This window comes from Oryza brachyantha, chromosome 11 (assembly GCF_000231095.2).
Source record: "Oryza brachyantha chromosome 11, ObraRS2, whole genome shotgun sequence".
Classification (NCBI taxonomy): Eukaryota; Viridiplantae; Streptophyta; class Magnoliopsida; order Poales; family Poaceae; genus Oryza; species Oryza brachyantha.
In genome coordinates this window covers 4,532,126-4,547,636 of record NC_023173.2, presented here as the reverse complement: position 1 = coordinate 4,547,636, position 15,511 = coordinate 4,532,126, and the positions used below count along the sequence as shown (strand labels likewise).

Sequence of the window (15,511 nt, the reverse complement as noted above, 5' to 3'; positions counted from 1 at the left end):
AGATGGCTTTACAAAGGCTTTGCCAGTTCGACAGTTAGAAAATTTTAAGTACAATCTTAACTTAGGAAAGTTATGATTGAGGGAATGTGTTAAACATGTAATACGCTTGCGTGTGTATACACGGCTTGGTTAGCTGGATAGATATGAGTAGTTAACGCTAGATAAAGTTTATTGTAACAGAATAGGACCATATCTATCCAGCCACCAACGCAAATCCTTGTAACCCACAGCGATGGTTATTATCGCTAATATAAGATCAACAAAGGTGCGGCCCGAGAGAGTTGAACGCTTCTGAACCTCTGATGTTTGATAGAGTCATCATCACAACACGAGAGAACGATGTTGCAGCCCTTGCTACCTCAGCACGTCGCCTCAAGCTCCAGCCTTTGAATGGATCCGACGCATTTGATCTCTTCTGTAGAAGGGCTTTTTATAACAAGAAGGGCCACACATGCTCCAAGGAGCTAGAGAAGGTTGCTAACTCTATTGTTTTTTTTAAAAACGACGGCAGAAGACTACCGGAATATATTAGAAGCAATAAAAATTGTTTAAACAAAAAGAGAGAAGAGACACGGAAGGAGAATAGCTAGATGGGGTAGCTCACGATCAAGGCGGCTGGAAAGCTAATCATCTAAAGTCTGCCTCTACTTTTATTTTGTGTGCTACTTGAAGGGTTATATTTTGCTGGCTATTGAATACTCTGCCGTTTCTCTCGAGCCAGATGTTCCACCAAGTTGAGATCAGAGATCCTACTACGTTCTTTTGTAGTGATTTTGGCTTGATTTCGCACAATGATGTCCACCAATCCCTTAAATTCTTGTTGTTTGGCAACATGACTGTTGTGATTTCTCCAGAGGCATAGTTGATTTCAGGTTTCTCTTGTTAAAGCACATTCTTTGAAAAGATGGGTGGTATCCTCGAATGCCTCACCACATAGGCTGCATATCCAATTGCATGGCCAGTGTCTTCGAAGGAGATTCTTCGCCGTTAGGGTTTTTTGGTGGAGAATTAGCCAACCTAGTTAGCGTTGTTTTGGTTCACAATCTGCCTTCCAAAGTTTGCCAAAACAGGTTGGGTTGTATGACCCCACGAATTGCACTTCATAAGCGCTTTTTGAGCTATAGGTGCCCCTGTTTGTGAGCTTCCATCTAATATTGTCAGACACATCATGAAGCAAGCTGCTAACTCTATTGTGGATAGATGTCATGGCCTACCACTAGCATTCGTAACAATTGGAAGCCTTTTGTCTTCGAGACCAGTAGCAGAATTTGTTTGGGATAAAATTTATAAGCAGCTCCAGACTGAGTTGGCAAATAGTGATCATGTCCGTGCAATTCTAAATTTGAGCTACCATGACCTATTAGGAGACCTCAGAAACTGCTTCCTGTACTGTAGCTTGTTTCCTGAAGACTACAAAATGACATGGGAGAGCCTTGTGAGGTTGTGGGTTGCAGAAGGCTTTGTTCTAAGTAAGGAAAAGAACACACCTGAGGATGTCGCTGAGGGAAACCTCATGGAACTGATCCACCGGAATATGGTAGAAGTTGTGGAAAATGATGAGGTTGGCAGGGTAAGCACCTGTAAGATGCATGACATTGTACGTGTACTAGCTCTTTCTATTGCTAAAGAGGAGAGGTTTGGTTCAGCAAATAATGTTGGCACAATGCTGCTTATGGATAAGGAAGTTCGTCGCTTATCAACATGTGGATGGAGCGATCATACTATATCAATAGTTAAATTTAAGCGTCTTTCGAACACTGATCTCACTTTCAACAATTTCATTGTCCCCTGAGATGCTATCGTCGATTATGTCTGGATCCAGTTACCTTACAGTTCTCGAGCTACAAGACTCAGAGATTACTGAAGTGCCAGCTTCTATAGGGTATAGGGAATATGTTTAATCTACGTTACATTGGCTTACGACGCACCAAGGTCAAGTCGCTACCAGAGTCTATTGGAAAGCTATCCAACCTGCACACTCTGAACATTAAGCAAACCAAAATAGAGAAGCTACCAGAAGAAATTGCTAAGGTCAATAACCTACGACACCTTTTAGCTGATAGATATGCTGATGAGAAACAGTCAGATTTCCGGTACTTTATTGGAATGCAAGCACCCAAAGAACTTTCTAACTTGCATGAACTGCAATCTCTGGAAACTGAGCAGCTGAAGAAAGTGATGCAACTGAGAAGTGTATGGGTTGACAACATAAGTTCGGCTGATTGTGCAAATCTTTTTGCATCATTGTCAAGCATGCCATTTCTTTCCAGCTTGCTTCTTTCTGCAAGGGATAAGAATGAGGAACTTTGCTTCAAGAATCTCAGGCCAAGATCAACAGAACTCAGCAGAATGGTTATTAGAGGGCAATGGGCTAAGGGTACACTCGATTGCCCAATATTTCGTGGGAATGAAACAAACCTGAAATATCTGGCTCTAAGTTGGTGTCATCTTGGGGAAGATCCACTGGGGATGCTTGCTTCACACTTGCCGAACCTCACTTTTTTGAGACTGAACAACATGCATAACGCAAATATTTTGGTTCTTTCTGCACATTCTTTCCCCCGCCTGAAGACACTTGTCTTAAAGCACATGCCTAATGTGAACCAGCTAAATATATAATGGATGGTGCACTTCCATCCATTGAAGCTCTGTATGTTGAGTCACTCAGGAAGCTGGATACGGTTCCTGAAGGCATTGAATCCCTTCGCACCCTGAAGAAGCTCTGGCTTCTGGACCTACAGGAGGACTTCAACACTGTATGGTACAATAACGGAATGATTCAGAAGATGCCTCATGTTCCAGAGGTTCGTGTCTCTGGCTGAGTGGTGCCGTTTGCAGTAGAATTTTTGTATTGCTCTGCTTGCAGCTCGGGTGGTGATTTCGATGAGTTGGTTATTATTCCTAGTTGTTTTGTCCTCATATTGCCCTTGTGACATTGGAATTTTTTAAGGTACCTGCGATGTATGTGAACCGTCTATTAGACTATTCTCATCGTAAGTTTTTTGACATGATTATCTAGAGTGACATGTCATCTAAAAAGTTTAAAACTAGGATAAAACACCCCTCTCTCAATGCATAGTTTCATCTACTGTTGCTTCCTAGGTTACATGCAAGACACAAAACTGTCTAGGTAACAGTGTATACAAGGTTTTATCTCCATGAAACTCATTTTATCTCTCTCTTCATTAATACGTTGTCACATCATCAAAAATGTCTACATGACACCTTATTTATTGCCCATGAAACTCTCATTGAGATTAGTCTTAGGCCACATTCAATAGGTGTCTATAAGCTATCAGTAAGGTATACTTTTAATTTTTTAATAGAAGAGAGATAAAAGCTACTCCCTTCATTCCATAATATAAGACACAACCACCATTAACCCAAAGACTAAGAAAGAGTTATGACTACCTTCTTATTTAGATTACATAAGTGTATGTATGCATGCATGTAATGTGATTGGATGTTTTGATGATAAAAAATATGCTAGTTAATGCATACTTGCATGCACGTCTTATATTATGAGAGAAAGAAAAAAGTGGTTCTATCTTATATTATGGAATAGAGAGAATATCTCTTAATCAAGAGATAGTCTCTTGCACACATTTCAATATCAAGTGAAAATGACTTGTACGGCCATTTGTACTAAGAGTTATTTGCTAAAAGCTAGACTATTGAAAAAGTTATCTTTCATAATGTTATCTTTATTGTTAGAGGTGGCCTTATGGCTAATTTAATGGCTTAGATATGTTAATGGTGTGGTTATTAGATTATGTAGTAGTGTAGTAGAATGGCAATATGGGTAACAATAATTATGGCATTATTGTAATTTGAGTGTCTGAGTCACGTAGTTAACCTCCTCTTCGGCAAATGATTAGAAGAGTATCCAACGTATTCGGGTGACAGGGGGCGCGTGATGTGCGGCTGAATAATTTGTGGCGGCAGCGTCGCTCGTGCGTACAAATACGTGGTCGTCAGCCATGGGCCTTTGCCATGCTTCCGGACGATTTTTTTTTCCTGTTCTCATTTCCTTCTATTACCATTTTCCTTTTATTACAGTTTCCTCATTTCTTTATTTTAAAAACTTTACGTCATAACATATTCCTCTTTGCATTGTTTATTATTTCATTCTTTCCTTGTGTTGATACCATAGAACAAAATGATATGTAGTTCTTGTTCTGTAATAATATACTAATCCATACCAAAATAAGAGCATTGTTTGTTTCTGTGTCGAGCATTTGAGTATCCATTTTATTTATTAAATTTATAAAAATAATTATCCACACATAAATTATTATTCATTTTTAATCCTCTATTAACAATAAAATAATAATCATAAAATAATAAATAAGAGCAATATTCAAATATTGTATCTAAAAAACTGAAAATTTGATTAATTCTGGGACAGAGGTTGTACATCTAATTAGCCATCTCTCGTAGGGTTGTATCCAAGGGGTGCGGTCTAATACGCGGGCACGCTATACACACACTAGAAAAAATCTTTGTGCTTCGCACTGGGTCAAGTTAATTTTGATTGTCTAAATAAAAATAATCTTTAAAAATAAATCATGGGTCTTTTATTTTCTTTATTTTATGGAATCGAATTAAAATATTGTGTGTAGAGGAAAAACATAAAAACTTTGAGATTGTCTAAATAACATTAAAAAACTTAAATTTAGATTTTGTAGAAAATAAATTTAGATCCTAGTGAAAACTTAAATTCAGACAATTTATTCTATCAAAGCAAGTTTAATAGTAAAGCCAACTTACTAGCTATAAGCTTATATTATAGTCAACACATACACATATAATAGATCGGCTATAAAGTTGGCTATAATTTTTATCTCTTTATCTCTTTCTCTTACCTTTGCATTTAATGCATTTTTTTAAAGTTAGTGTAAAGATGGCTCTTGCATGAGAGACAACCCCACTTCTTTTTCATTACCTCTTTTCTCCAAATCATCTTATAGCCAACTTATACTCTACTATTATACTTGCTCTCAGAAGCTTCCGCGGAGCTGAACAATCACTAGTGATATGTTGAATGCAAGTGACTTGTTGTACTTGAAGTGTCATGCATATACACTATTATAATAGTGTGTATATATATATATATATATACACACGCACACTCTCCATAAACCGAACTTGTTCTACACATTGTTTCATTTTTATTTGTGTGATACTCTATTCAATTGTTAACATGCCCCAATAAATAAAAAAAACATTTCCCCTTATTGATATCAAAACCATCTCAATAATTTTTGTTATATTAAGTTTTCTTTAAAGTGAAAATAAATTTTTAACCTTCTACTTGGAATTGTATATTTGCAAAAAAATCATTGGTAAACTTTCTAATAAATAAAATATTTCTATTCATAAACATAATATTTCCATTCATTATTTTTTTAAATAAATATTCATAAATTTTGCATACAGATAAAATATTTATAGCCATAAACTTTATGCATAGTTATTCATAAAACTATGTAATAAAATATTTATATGTGGAAATTTTTTTGCTCATCAACTTCATATAACAATTGAAATAGTCTACCCTAAAATTACAATAATAATGATTTATTTTAGAATTTATTTAGATCACCAAATTATGGTGTTAAAATTTACAATACATCGATGCTCAGTCCGCAGCAAAAAAAAGTTGCAAAATCATATGGATCGAACTTGAAAAATCAAGGTAGTACAACCCCCTCTTCACCACTGGGCTAGGAAACCGATTTTATTTTTAAACTGAGCGTGAGTTTAGTTAAATTCTAGGCCGTTTTATCGGTGACGGCGGCAACGAAAACAATCTCTGCACGTATATATATTTTCTACCGTATACGATTTCCAAAGATACACATGTGTACGGATACGTGTTCGCGGGCCTTTGCCTTGCATGCGTCCGTATAAATATTCTGTTATAATCTCTTTATCTATTTTTTTTTCAAAAAACATCACGTGATCATTCTTGATTCCTAATTCTTTATTTTTTTCATCGAATTATAATCTATCTATGTTTGAATTCTCGTTGCAAATCTCGGCCCACTCAATAAATAAAACAAGAAGACTAATTTGTCCCCCTCTTTATTTAAGCAAATAACGAAAATACCCGTTAAAATCAACGGTGACAGATACCACTATTACGTCTCTAAGTAAGGGATACCGTAAAATGCCCGTGACATTATGTATAATTTCATTTACTACGCACTTATAGATGTAAGAACACGCCCATTTTTATGAAACCTCATTTGCAAAATATTGCTGCCAATATTTTCATATCTGTGTTTTGAGATATATGTGGTGGAAATTAAGTGAAACATGATAGTAGGGCCAGTGTTGTCGATGCTATCATGCGTCCATGCAATTATCAATATGATTAGGATTTAAGCCTCCCGGTCATCCATCCATGCGGTAAAGCTTCCGAACAATTTTTGAGCACAAGTCACTGTTTCATTCAGCTTGTCAACTCCGTGTGCTCAGCCGTTTCTGTCGGATGACCTCCTCGCAAGTTACGCTAACTTTTGGTCGTTGTGCTATGTGCTTATTTCTCACCTTATCCTATAAATATTTATAGAATTGCTCCACAGTAAGTATAGTCTATCCTATTCCTATATCGTACAATGTAGCAATTGATTTTACTTATTTTTCATTTATTATTCTTCAAATCCAATGACTAAAATCATCTTCGTGAGATCAGAAAACTATAACGGACTCCACCTCTACTTGCGCAGACTTTCTATATATTAAAGATTTTCTAAATTAAATTTATCTTACCAATTATAGAGTTTTCATATATTAGAAATTATATTTTCAATTAGAACAAGTCAAACATTTTCTATATATTAGATACTTTATATAAAGATAAATATATACTTTTTAATTATAAAGTTTGTATAAATATGTATACGTGTTGTATATATTTAGAACCAAAGCTGAATCACAACATGGGCGTGACATGCGCAGTAGCACAAGCCAAATGCACGGAACACCCTTAGGACACCAGCAACGATGCCAAAGCAATAAAGTTTGTGTTCAATACTATGTGACATTTGTGCTAACTATAAGATCGATCAAGGCCTTAGGCCACTATTGTCGGATGTCCAAATAGCCAAATCACTGACAGTAACATAAGAGATAAATCTCTGGTAAATATGAATAAGTATTTGGGGTTTTAGAAATATTTTGTTGCTAACATTTTTATGTGAAATAAGTAAATTCCTTGAGCTATCAAATGTTGTATCACTGAAGATAACTTTTTAATTTTTAAAGGATACGTGTACCTCCTAATAAAAACGAACGTGAAATATAACCAATCAAAACATCATTAGTAATTTCACTTCGTTCTAAACTATTTCATATTTTTTAACTGAAAAGAACTAATATATGCTAGGTGTTATATGATCACTTAATATTTGATTTAAATATCTTTTTAGTAATATAAGAAGACATAACAAAATTTATTTTTAAACTCACGAAAAAAATTTACTTTAAATTACATATTATTTAAGAGTTGCACAATTGATTGATTGTTTGATATATACAAATGTCAATAAATTTTTATTTATTATAAGAAGACGAAAAGTTATATGTGATGCAACCCATGTTTGTATAAAGTAGTTTTCATTAAATTTAGATTTGCATAGTTTAAATTTTGCGTTGATATTAGATAATGTGTATAAATTATTTAATCAAAATTACCCTTGCAGCGTGTGAATTTGATCGTGTAGTGATTTTGAAATTAGTGTATCAATCTATTTTTGTAATTTTTCTGAAATTAGTAGATAAACTTGGCCTTGCAAATTCTAAATTACCATCCAAATCTGAAAACTCAGAATTTCAATGTGCTTCAGCCTATAATTAATTATGCAAATTTATAATAGCCACTATTATTTAGTACTATTTTGTTAGAGTTTGTTTAAATAATTTGATTAACAAATGTTTAAGAGACAAACAACTTTGAATTTTTTATTACATAATTGCATTTGAAAGTGTTTAAAATAGCTTATTTGTATTACTAAATTGAGTTCTAGCGTTAGTACGAGTATAATACTAGTCGATGTTAAATATCTCTTCTCCCATTAAGCCACACCCCCTAAACTATTTCTTGATTTTAAATCATTTATCTATGGTGCCAATATCCCTCATCTCATGAAGGTGTGCGCATTATCTCAATTATCACTAAGTTTTTTATGACATCATCTCAATTGTTTTACCTAGTGATTTATAAATGTTGATTTTTTAAGAAAGAAAATTAAATTATGATTAAATTAGATCAGATGTGTAACATTACTGAGGTCTGGCAGAGGATGGTTTTATAAATACTAAGATAAAGAAAAACATAACTGACAAATCAGTATATACTACAGACCAGCATCTAGCTGCACCGCAGCATGGTACCGAATTTTGTCTACATACAAATGCGGGAGACGCCGGTCCAATCGGTCTCAAAAGCTAGCCCAAGAGGTGAGGGGGTCCCACTCCACCTAAACTTTCAATATGGGACTATTCCCAATAATCTCCTCTATCACACATTGATGTTCCTTTCACTAACTGGCCCACTAACTGGCCCAACACATAGGCACATACGGGCCTTACACCCGCGGTCCACTGGGCTTCAGACTTACACCACCCAAGTGTGCACGACACTAGGGAGATTATGGGCCCAACTCTGATACCACTTGTTAGCCCAAAACTAAGAGACGCCGGCCAAGTGGACCTTCAGGCTTACACTACCCAAGTGTGCACGACACTAGAGAGAACAATCACTCCTACGGCACTAGATCCCAACAATCACTCCTAAATGTGCACGGCACACTCCTAAATGTGCACGGCACTAGATTGTGGCCCAGCTCTGATATTACTTGTTGGCCTAAAACCGAGAGACACCGGCCCAACCGGGAGGAAACCTTTCTACACCCCAAAAGTTAGCCCGTAAGGTGAGGGACTCCTCCCCTTTTTAAGTTGGTGTCACTCCCTCTAAACTTCCAATGTAAGACTATTCCCAACATATACAACGTATATATAATGACTTTGTCTCTAAACATGGTGCAACAATTGAAAGCACTAACGTTGTTTTACATTACGTGGAAAGAACTCCACGATAAAATACAACATGATAAACTTTATTTTAACCAGACAAAGACGTCCATTGATTTGAAACGAAGGTAGGCAAATCTTGCAACAAAACGTCAATACATTTATACAACTCAACTTTGCTGTCTCTCAATATGGAAAATGAGCCGAGCAGAAGTATACCAATTGCCAGCCCAGCAACTCCGCTCAGAACAACGACAATCCACAAACGATTTCTTCCTATGTACTGCAAAATCAACATGGTCATCATAACACAAGAAAGAGATTTTGCAGCCAATTAAGGCATATAATAACTAAGGAGCCCCGCAGCAATGTACTCTAACTTGCTGCAATTTCGTTTTGTCTTCGATGTTCTGCATCTTTGTAGCAAGTTATTTAATATTTTTTAGCAATGTTGTCGACGTAACTGCACATGGAATTTTTGCAAGTAATTTTATTATTAATCTCACCATGAAACAAGAAGTACACAACACATATAAATCAAAGAAATGGTATTCCATCTAACATGACACTGTGTATACTAGTACTTTACTAACTCGGTGATTTAAGGTAATATTGATCTTTAGAATTTTATCAATTTTTCATAAAATGTTTTTATCTATTCATTACATCATATACAACATATTTTTTCGCATAGGGAAATATTCAATTTTACCCCCTCCGTCCTATGTTATTTTGACCTAGATCTGAACCCTCTAATAAAATACATCAGTGGCTACTATTCATTTCTATTGATAGCACCATACCGGAGCTCTTGTACTTTTGTCTAAAATTTTCTGACTTTATCTTTAATTTACCTAAACTTGTAATATACAGGAAATGCTGTACAACTGCAATCAAGTAGATTTTTTTTCCTTTTGCAAAGTTGTTCCATAGGCATCTTAGTTGAATTTCATTCCAAATTGAACAGAGAAGAGAATTATTTGCTGAAACTGACCATATTTTCATCAAACACAAGAAGGCTCCACCACCACGCCGTTTCCAGCATTGCACGGCTCAGTAAAAGAAGGGGAAACCATGGCAAGTGACATATTACTTGGTAGCATTGTTCAGTTCGTCAATCTGTGCTCCGTTTCCTAATTCCTGTCCTTGTAATGCAACAGTAGATTCATCTTCTTCGTGACCACCATCTGTTAGATCAACCTTTTCGAGCACCAAAACTTTTGGCCTATTGGGGTGTTCCATAGCTGCACTTTCCCATGCAACTTGTGTCGTTTCCTTCACATTTGCATGAAGAATGACTTCCTCGAGGCGTTTGAGACCATTAATGTTGATGCCTGAAAGCCCATCTAGATTTTCACAGAGGAGATGGAGTGATTTGAGAAACCGCAAAGCATTTTCTTTCATTACCGGGAATGTCGGACGGATTAGCACAAAACACAGGCTTAGCAGGCTTGGCAATCCATTATCCTTAATAATGAACTTATCAAGTTCGTCTGCAATCAGCTTAAGATACTTCAATTTCCTCAGGTTACTCAAAGCTGAAAGAAGACCCGCCGACAATTTAGGTGATGACGAAATGCACAGCTCCTGCAGGCCACGCAATTGTACCACAAACTGAGGCAATTTAAGTAATTTACCATGTAGTTTCAACGATCTAAGGTAGCATTGGGCTTTTAACTTGTACAGGAAGTCTTCAGGGCAATTATCAAAGTTAAGCGATAAAGAACGGGGATCATTGGACGCACTGTTTTCGTCATGTATAAAGTTTTGAATTGCATTTTGAAGATTAGTAAACCCAGAACTACTCGATGATAGCTCAGTACACCATACTTTCACCTTTCTCAGTTGCTTCATGTGGCCCATAAGTTCTGGAAATCCTTCACTTCCGTCCGTTATAAATCCTGTTAGTGTCTGCAATCTACAGTTCACAGATGACAGAAACTTCTGCAGTTCATTAATTCTCTTGGCTTTATTCAGAAGCTTAAACTTTCCAAGCAGATTAGTTAAATGAGGTAGCTTGATAACTTCTGTTGACAGGATATTCACCCCAGTTTTCTTAAGATCAAGTGTCTCCAAAAGTTTCAGTTTAGTTATCTCTTCTGGAAGTGTGGTGACTTTGCCCCCAAGGCTCAAGTATCTTAGAAGAAAAAGTTTGCACACGTGACCGAGATGATTATCATCCAAGTCAGTGCATTCTTCAAGATCTAAGACTCGAAGCAGCCGATACTTCTTGAAATTCAAAATAGTTTTACCTGCCTTTCCAAATACTACCAGAGATCGGACAAGAGATAAATCAATGTCGAGACTGCCGCCATCTACAGCAGTATTGTTTTGGAGACAAAGGCGACGGACATGTTGGTATTGGAGCTTCCCATCATCACAGAAAGAAATGAAATCCTGAGAAATAGACCGGAGCAAAATGAACTCGCGCATCATGCCATAAGTTTGACATGTCTTCACCTCCTCGTTGCTGCTTAAGGCAATGGGTTGAATGATATTTCTGTCGATGAGGTTATTGAAATTTTCAGCTGCTGGATCCGGAGTAGAACCTGAAGGTAGCGCTTCTACAAATCCTTCAGCTGACCATCGCCTCAGAAGTCTTTTCCTCCTGATTGGATAACCACTGGGAAACATGCCAACATATAGAAAACAGGCTCTGAGAGCATGGTCAGACAGCATAGAGTAGTGATGAATCAGCACCTGTCGCATCCTTTGTAAGGCATCTTCACAGTTCTCGCTCTTGTTCTCCAGATGATGGCGTAGATAGTTATGAGCATTGTTACAGTTGGCTCCTGTTGGCCACTCCATATTTTCCAAGACAAATTTGCCTACTGTAACGAGGGCAAGAGCTTGACCATCACATTTCTTCAAGATCTGTGCTGAATCAGGCTGGGGGTAATCTGAATATTCCTCCGGACAAGCATTGTTCAAGAACAATGTTTTTGATTGTCTCTTATCTAGCCTTCTAATTTTATATACATAGCTGTTGGCTGAACGGCAGGCTTTAGCTACTGATTGCATTGTTGTGGTCACCACTATTCTGCTGCTGAATCCATCCTTGGGGAAGGCAGATCCTATAGTACTCCATAAATCTCTTTGCATGTCATCTATCACAATGAAATACCTAATATAGGGAAACAAGAAAAAGGGGACAGACATTAGTAGAAATCCATTCCGTTTACTGAAACGATAGGGAACAGACATTAGTAGAAATCGATGAATAAATAACAACAATGCCGCAAGCAAGCACAGCCTCTGTTCTCACTGTACTGTAATGGTCCAATCCCTAGGCCCCAAAATGAAAGATTATCTGATTTTTTATAGATTTAATAGTGTAAACGATGAAATTTAATACAAAGTTGAAAAATCTACTTCAGAAAGGTGAGATGATAAACTTTCATATGGAAACTTTTTGCTAAAAATACACCATTTAGCAGTTTAGAAAGCGTGTGGGTAAAAACCAAGGAAAAAGCTGAGAATAATCTAGAGAAAAAACAACAATCAATCCAATTAACCAATTGAATCATTCTTTTCAATTTACCTCTACTTTTTGCCCTATGCCCTAGTTTTAGACCTATTTTGTCCGTCTTCATTGGTTTGCTTTGTAAGTTGTCCGTCTTCACTGCGGGAGTGTGAATACCTCTGTAGGTTTATCATGAAAACCTTCCATGCCGCCCACTAGGAGGGTGTTTATCCCTTTGTAGGTTTGTCCCATGAACTTCCTGTTTCGATTACAAGGTGAGCCTTTCCCAATTTACTGGAACCGGCTTCATTAGTCGGTTTTGATCTTTAAAACCTATCTTGATCTAGGTCGAGGTGGTTAACGACTTCGTAACACCTCCATCAGTAAATATTTAAAGAAAAAACGAAACAATATATTTACAAATGAAGGATAATTTGTGAATAAAATTTATATGTATGTATATATACGTGTTCTTAATGATTTAAAAGGAAAAGTTGAAAAATAAACTATGATGAAAAGGTCCCAAATCAACTCCAAATCAAAAGTAAAAAATTTATATTTTGGCTTATAAACATAAGCAAAAGAGGAAAGACGAAGGTTTAGGTGACTCCGTGTTGGTTAGAATCAGTGTTGTGGAAAACGGAATACGGATGTCGGACGGAGAGGGTGCCGTCAAATGATTAATCGTTATACGGACGATTAATCGGAATTATACGGAAATATAACGTTTATATTAATATATGTATACATTAGTATTACTCTTTCTTTTGGGGATATTTAAATATCTAAGATCATATAAAATAGATGTATTTATACCATTATTAATTTGAGCCATCATAAAAATAATCATGTCGTGTAAAGGCTAGAATTTCATTCCAAATAGTAATATTTTTAGTTTATTTTTATTATAAATTGTAAAAAATATAATAAAATATAAATGGTAGTAAACATAGGCACAAATATAAGTATAATTAGTTGCCAATGATAGAAATGTCAAACATACCAAAATAAAATGTATAGTCTAGATAGGTTAGCTACTGAGGCGGTAGATTTTTCTATTTATACGGATTATGCGGACGATTAAACTGAAAAACGGATATTAATCGCTAAATACAGAAATTTAACGTTCATAAACGTAAAATGACGACCGTATCATCGATACGGGACGGTTTTACTATCGTCACCGATTAAACGGCCGACTAAACGGCCGAGTCGGCCGTTTTCCACAACACTGGTTAGAATAAAGCGGCCAAAACATATTTTGAAAGATGGTGAAGGTGACGATAGTCACAATACTATGTGCTTGTGTGTCCAAGGCAAATACTCCTTCAGTCCCTAAATATAGATTGACGCCGTTGACTTTTTTATACACGTTTAACTATTCGTCTTATTCAAATTTTTTATATGTAAAGCTATATATATGCATAAAGGTATATATTTGACAATAAATGAAATGATATAAAAATAATTAATAATTATATAAATTTTTTAAATAAAATAAATAGTCGAACGTGTATAAAAAAGTCAACGGCGTCAAATATTTAGGGTCGGAGGAGTAGTATATTACGTATACCTACAATAATGTGGTTTCTAGAAGAACACAAGAAATGAAGAAAAGAAACTCTGATATTTAAAACCAAAACCCTCTCTTACCTCACATAATCTGAAAAGAAGAAGAAGAAAAAAAAAAAGCAGGAACGGCAAGATAAATACTTGATACCTCGAGTTGGTCAGCTGATCACCCAGAGCTGCATTAAGCTGGTGTAGGTCGACAGCGGAGGCATCTGATGCCGTCGTCTTCGACACCTGTCGGATTATGTCCATCAACACCTCCATCGGACTCCTATGCGCCGCAGAAACCCAGGCCCGTTTACTGAAACTCTGGCCGAGATCGCTGTTGTACAACTCCCTTGCAAGCGCGGTCTTCCCCAATCCGCGGAACCCAACGATCGATATCACCTTCAGCGTCTTCTTCTTCTCCCCTTCTCCACCGGCTTCCCCAAGATGCGCCAAAAGCTCTTCCCGGGGCCCGTCGATGCCAACAAGCTCAGCCTGCTGGGGGCTTTCCCCGTCACCGAGAGTTGTAGGGGGGGACTGGCCGAGCACCACCGGCACCGTGTATCTTTCTCGCCGCTCTTTTGCTTCCTCCGCTCTCTTCCTCAGCCTCTGCATCTCCTTAGCTAGCTGAAGCCTAGCGAAATTCAGAGGTCTAGCGATACGCGACGCTTGCTGCTCCCGGGTCTCGTGATAAACGATGCGATCTACGCAGTCCTCCATGTCGCGAGCCAGGTCGCGGATCTCTTCAATCGACAAGTGCAGCACGCTGCTTCCGCGATTCCCCGCCGTCGTCGCCGCCGCCGAGAGCCCCTCGTCAATGGCACCATGGATCATGGCGAGCTCCATCGTCAGGAATTTCGCGTCGCCTTCGAAGCCCTTATACAAATTGTACTTCTGATCTACCAGCGAGAGCATCCTCGAAGCGAGATTTTTCAGCAAAACGCTCAAAAGGGCTGCCTCCATCTGCGATTTCTGGCTACTCGACTGCCTTTGCCTTGCTTCCTATTCGATCCCCTTCTGCGTCGGGGCTGACTACTATGGGCTAGTTTGGGAACACAAATGGCCACTTGACTTTTGAAGTCTCCTAGGGTGCATTCGGGAGCGAGGGTGGGGAGCACGCTTCCACTTACCGTCCAAACCCCGGCGTCATGCTCGCACGAATTTCGCATGATAACCGTAAAAATTAAGAAGAATTTGAAACCAAAAAATTTGAATTCAAAACCATACGGTAAACACGGTTACCGTACGGTTTGCCGCGGTTACCATGGTAACGACTTGCCAGAACAGCACAGGAGAACGGCAGAAACCGTGGTTTCCACGCAGCTTTTTAGCCGAAACAACGGTTACCACGAGAAAACCGCGGGTGTGATATCAAATGCAAAAAAAAACTTTAAAAATTCTAAAAAATATATGAAAAATAGAAAAATATTTTGTGACTATATTTGTGACATA

General features: G+C 37.3%; 1 protein-coding gene and 1 pseudogene across 3 annotated transcripts; one reads left to right on the top strand and one right to left on the bottom strand.

Annotated features, from left to right (window-relative positions):
- The first annotated feature begins 302 nt into the window (after positions 1-302).
- Positions 303-2,822, top strand: LOC102720837 (annotated as a pseudogene).
- A 6,158-nt stretch (positions 2,823-8,980) lies between these two features.
- On the bottom strand, positions 8,981-15,078 carry LOC102702139 (disease resistance protein RGA4-like). Of its 3 annotated transcripts, none has more exons than XR_001551494.1 (3): positions 14,223-15,078; positions 10,034-12,163; positions 8,981-9,322 (listed from the first exon to the last, which is right to left on the bottom strand). XR_001551494.1 is itself a non-coding variant. In XM_015842654.1 (2 exons), exons 1-2 carry the CDS (start codon positions 15,020-15,022, stop codon positions 10,129-10,131), a joined length of 2,835 nt encoding a protein of 944 aa, XP_015698140.1. In that variant the 5' UTR covers positions 15,023-15,078; the 3' UTR covers positions 9,562-10,128. The 3 variants fall into 3 exon arrangements, 1 of the variants encoding a protein (XP_015698140.1); XR_001551495.1 differs by lacking the exon at positions 8,981-9,322 and adding an exon at positions 9,330-9,502; XM_015842654.1 differs by lacking the exon at positions 8,981-9,322 and having other exon boundaries at positions 9,562-12,163.
- Between the last annotated feature and the right edge of the window lie 433 nt (positions 15,079-15,511).

What these genes read in the sequence shown, in the direction of transcription:
- LOC102702139 (XM_015842654.1), bottom strand. Translation starts at nt 15,022, where the DNA reads ATGGAGGCAGCCCTTTTGAGCGTTTTGCTGAAAAATCTCGCTTCGAGG. An exon ending in GATCAGCTGACCAACTCGAG is followed by an intron (nt 12,164 to 14,222) that starts GTATCAAGTATT and finishes TCCCTATATTAG; the next exon opens with GTATTTCATTGTGATAGATG.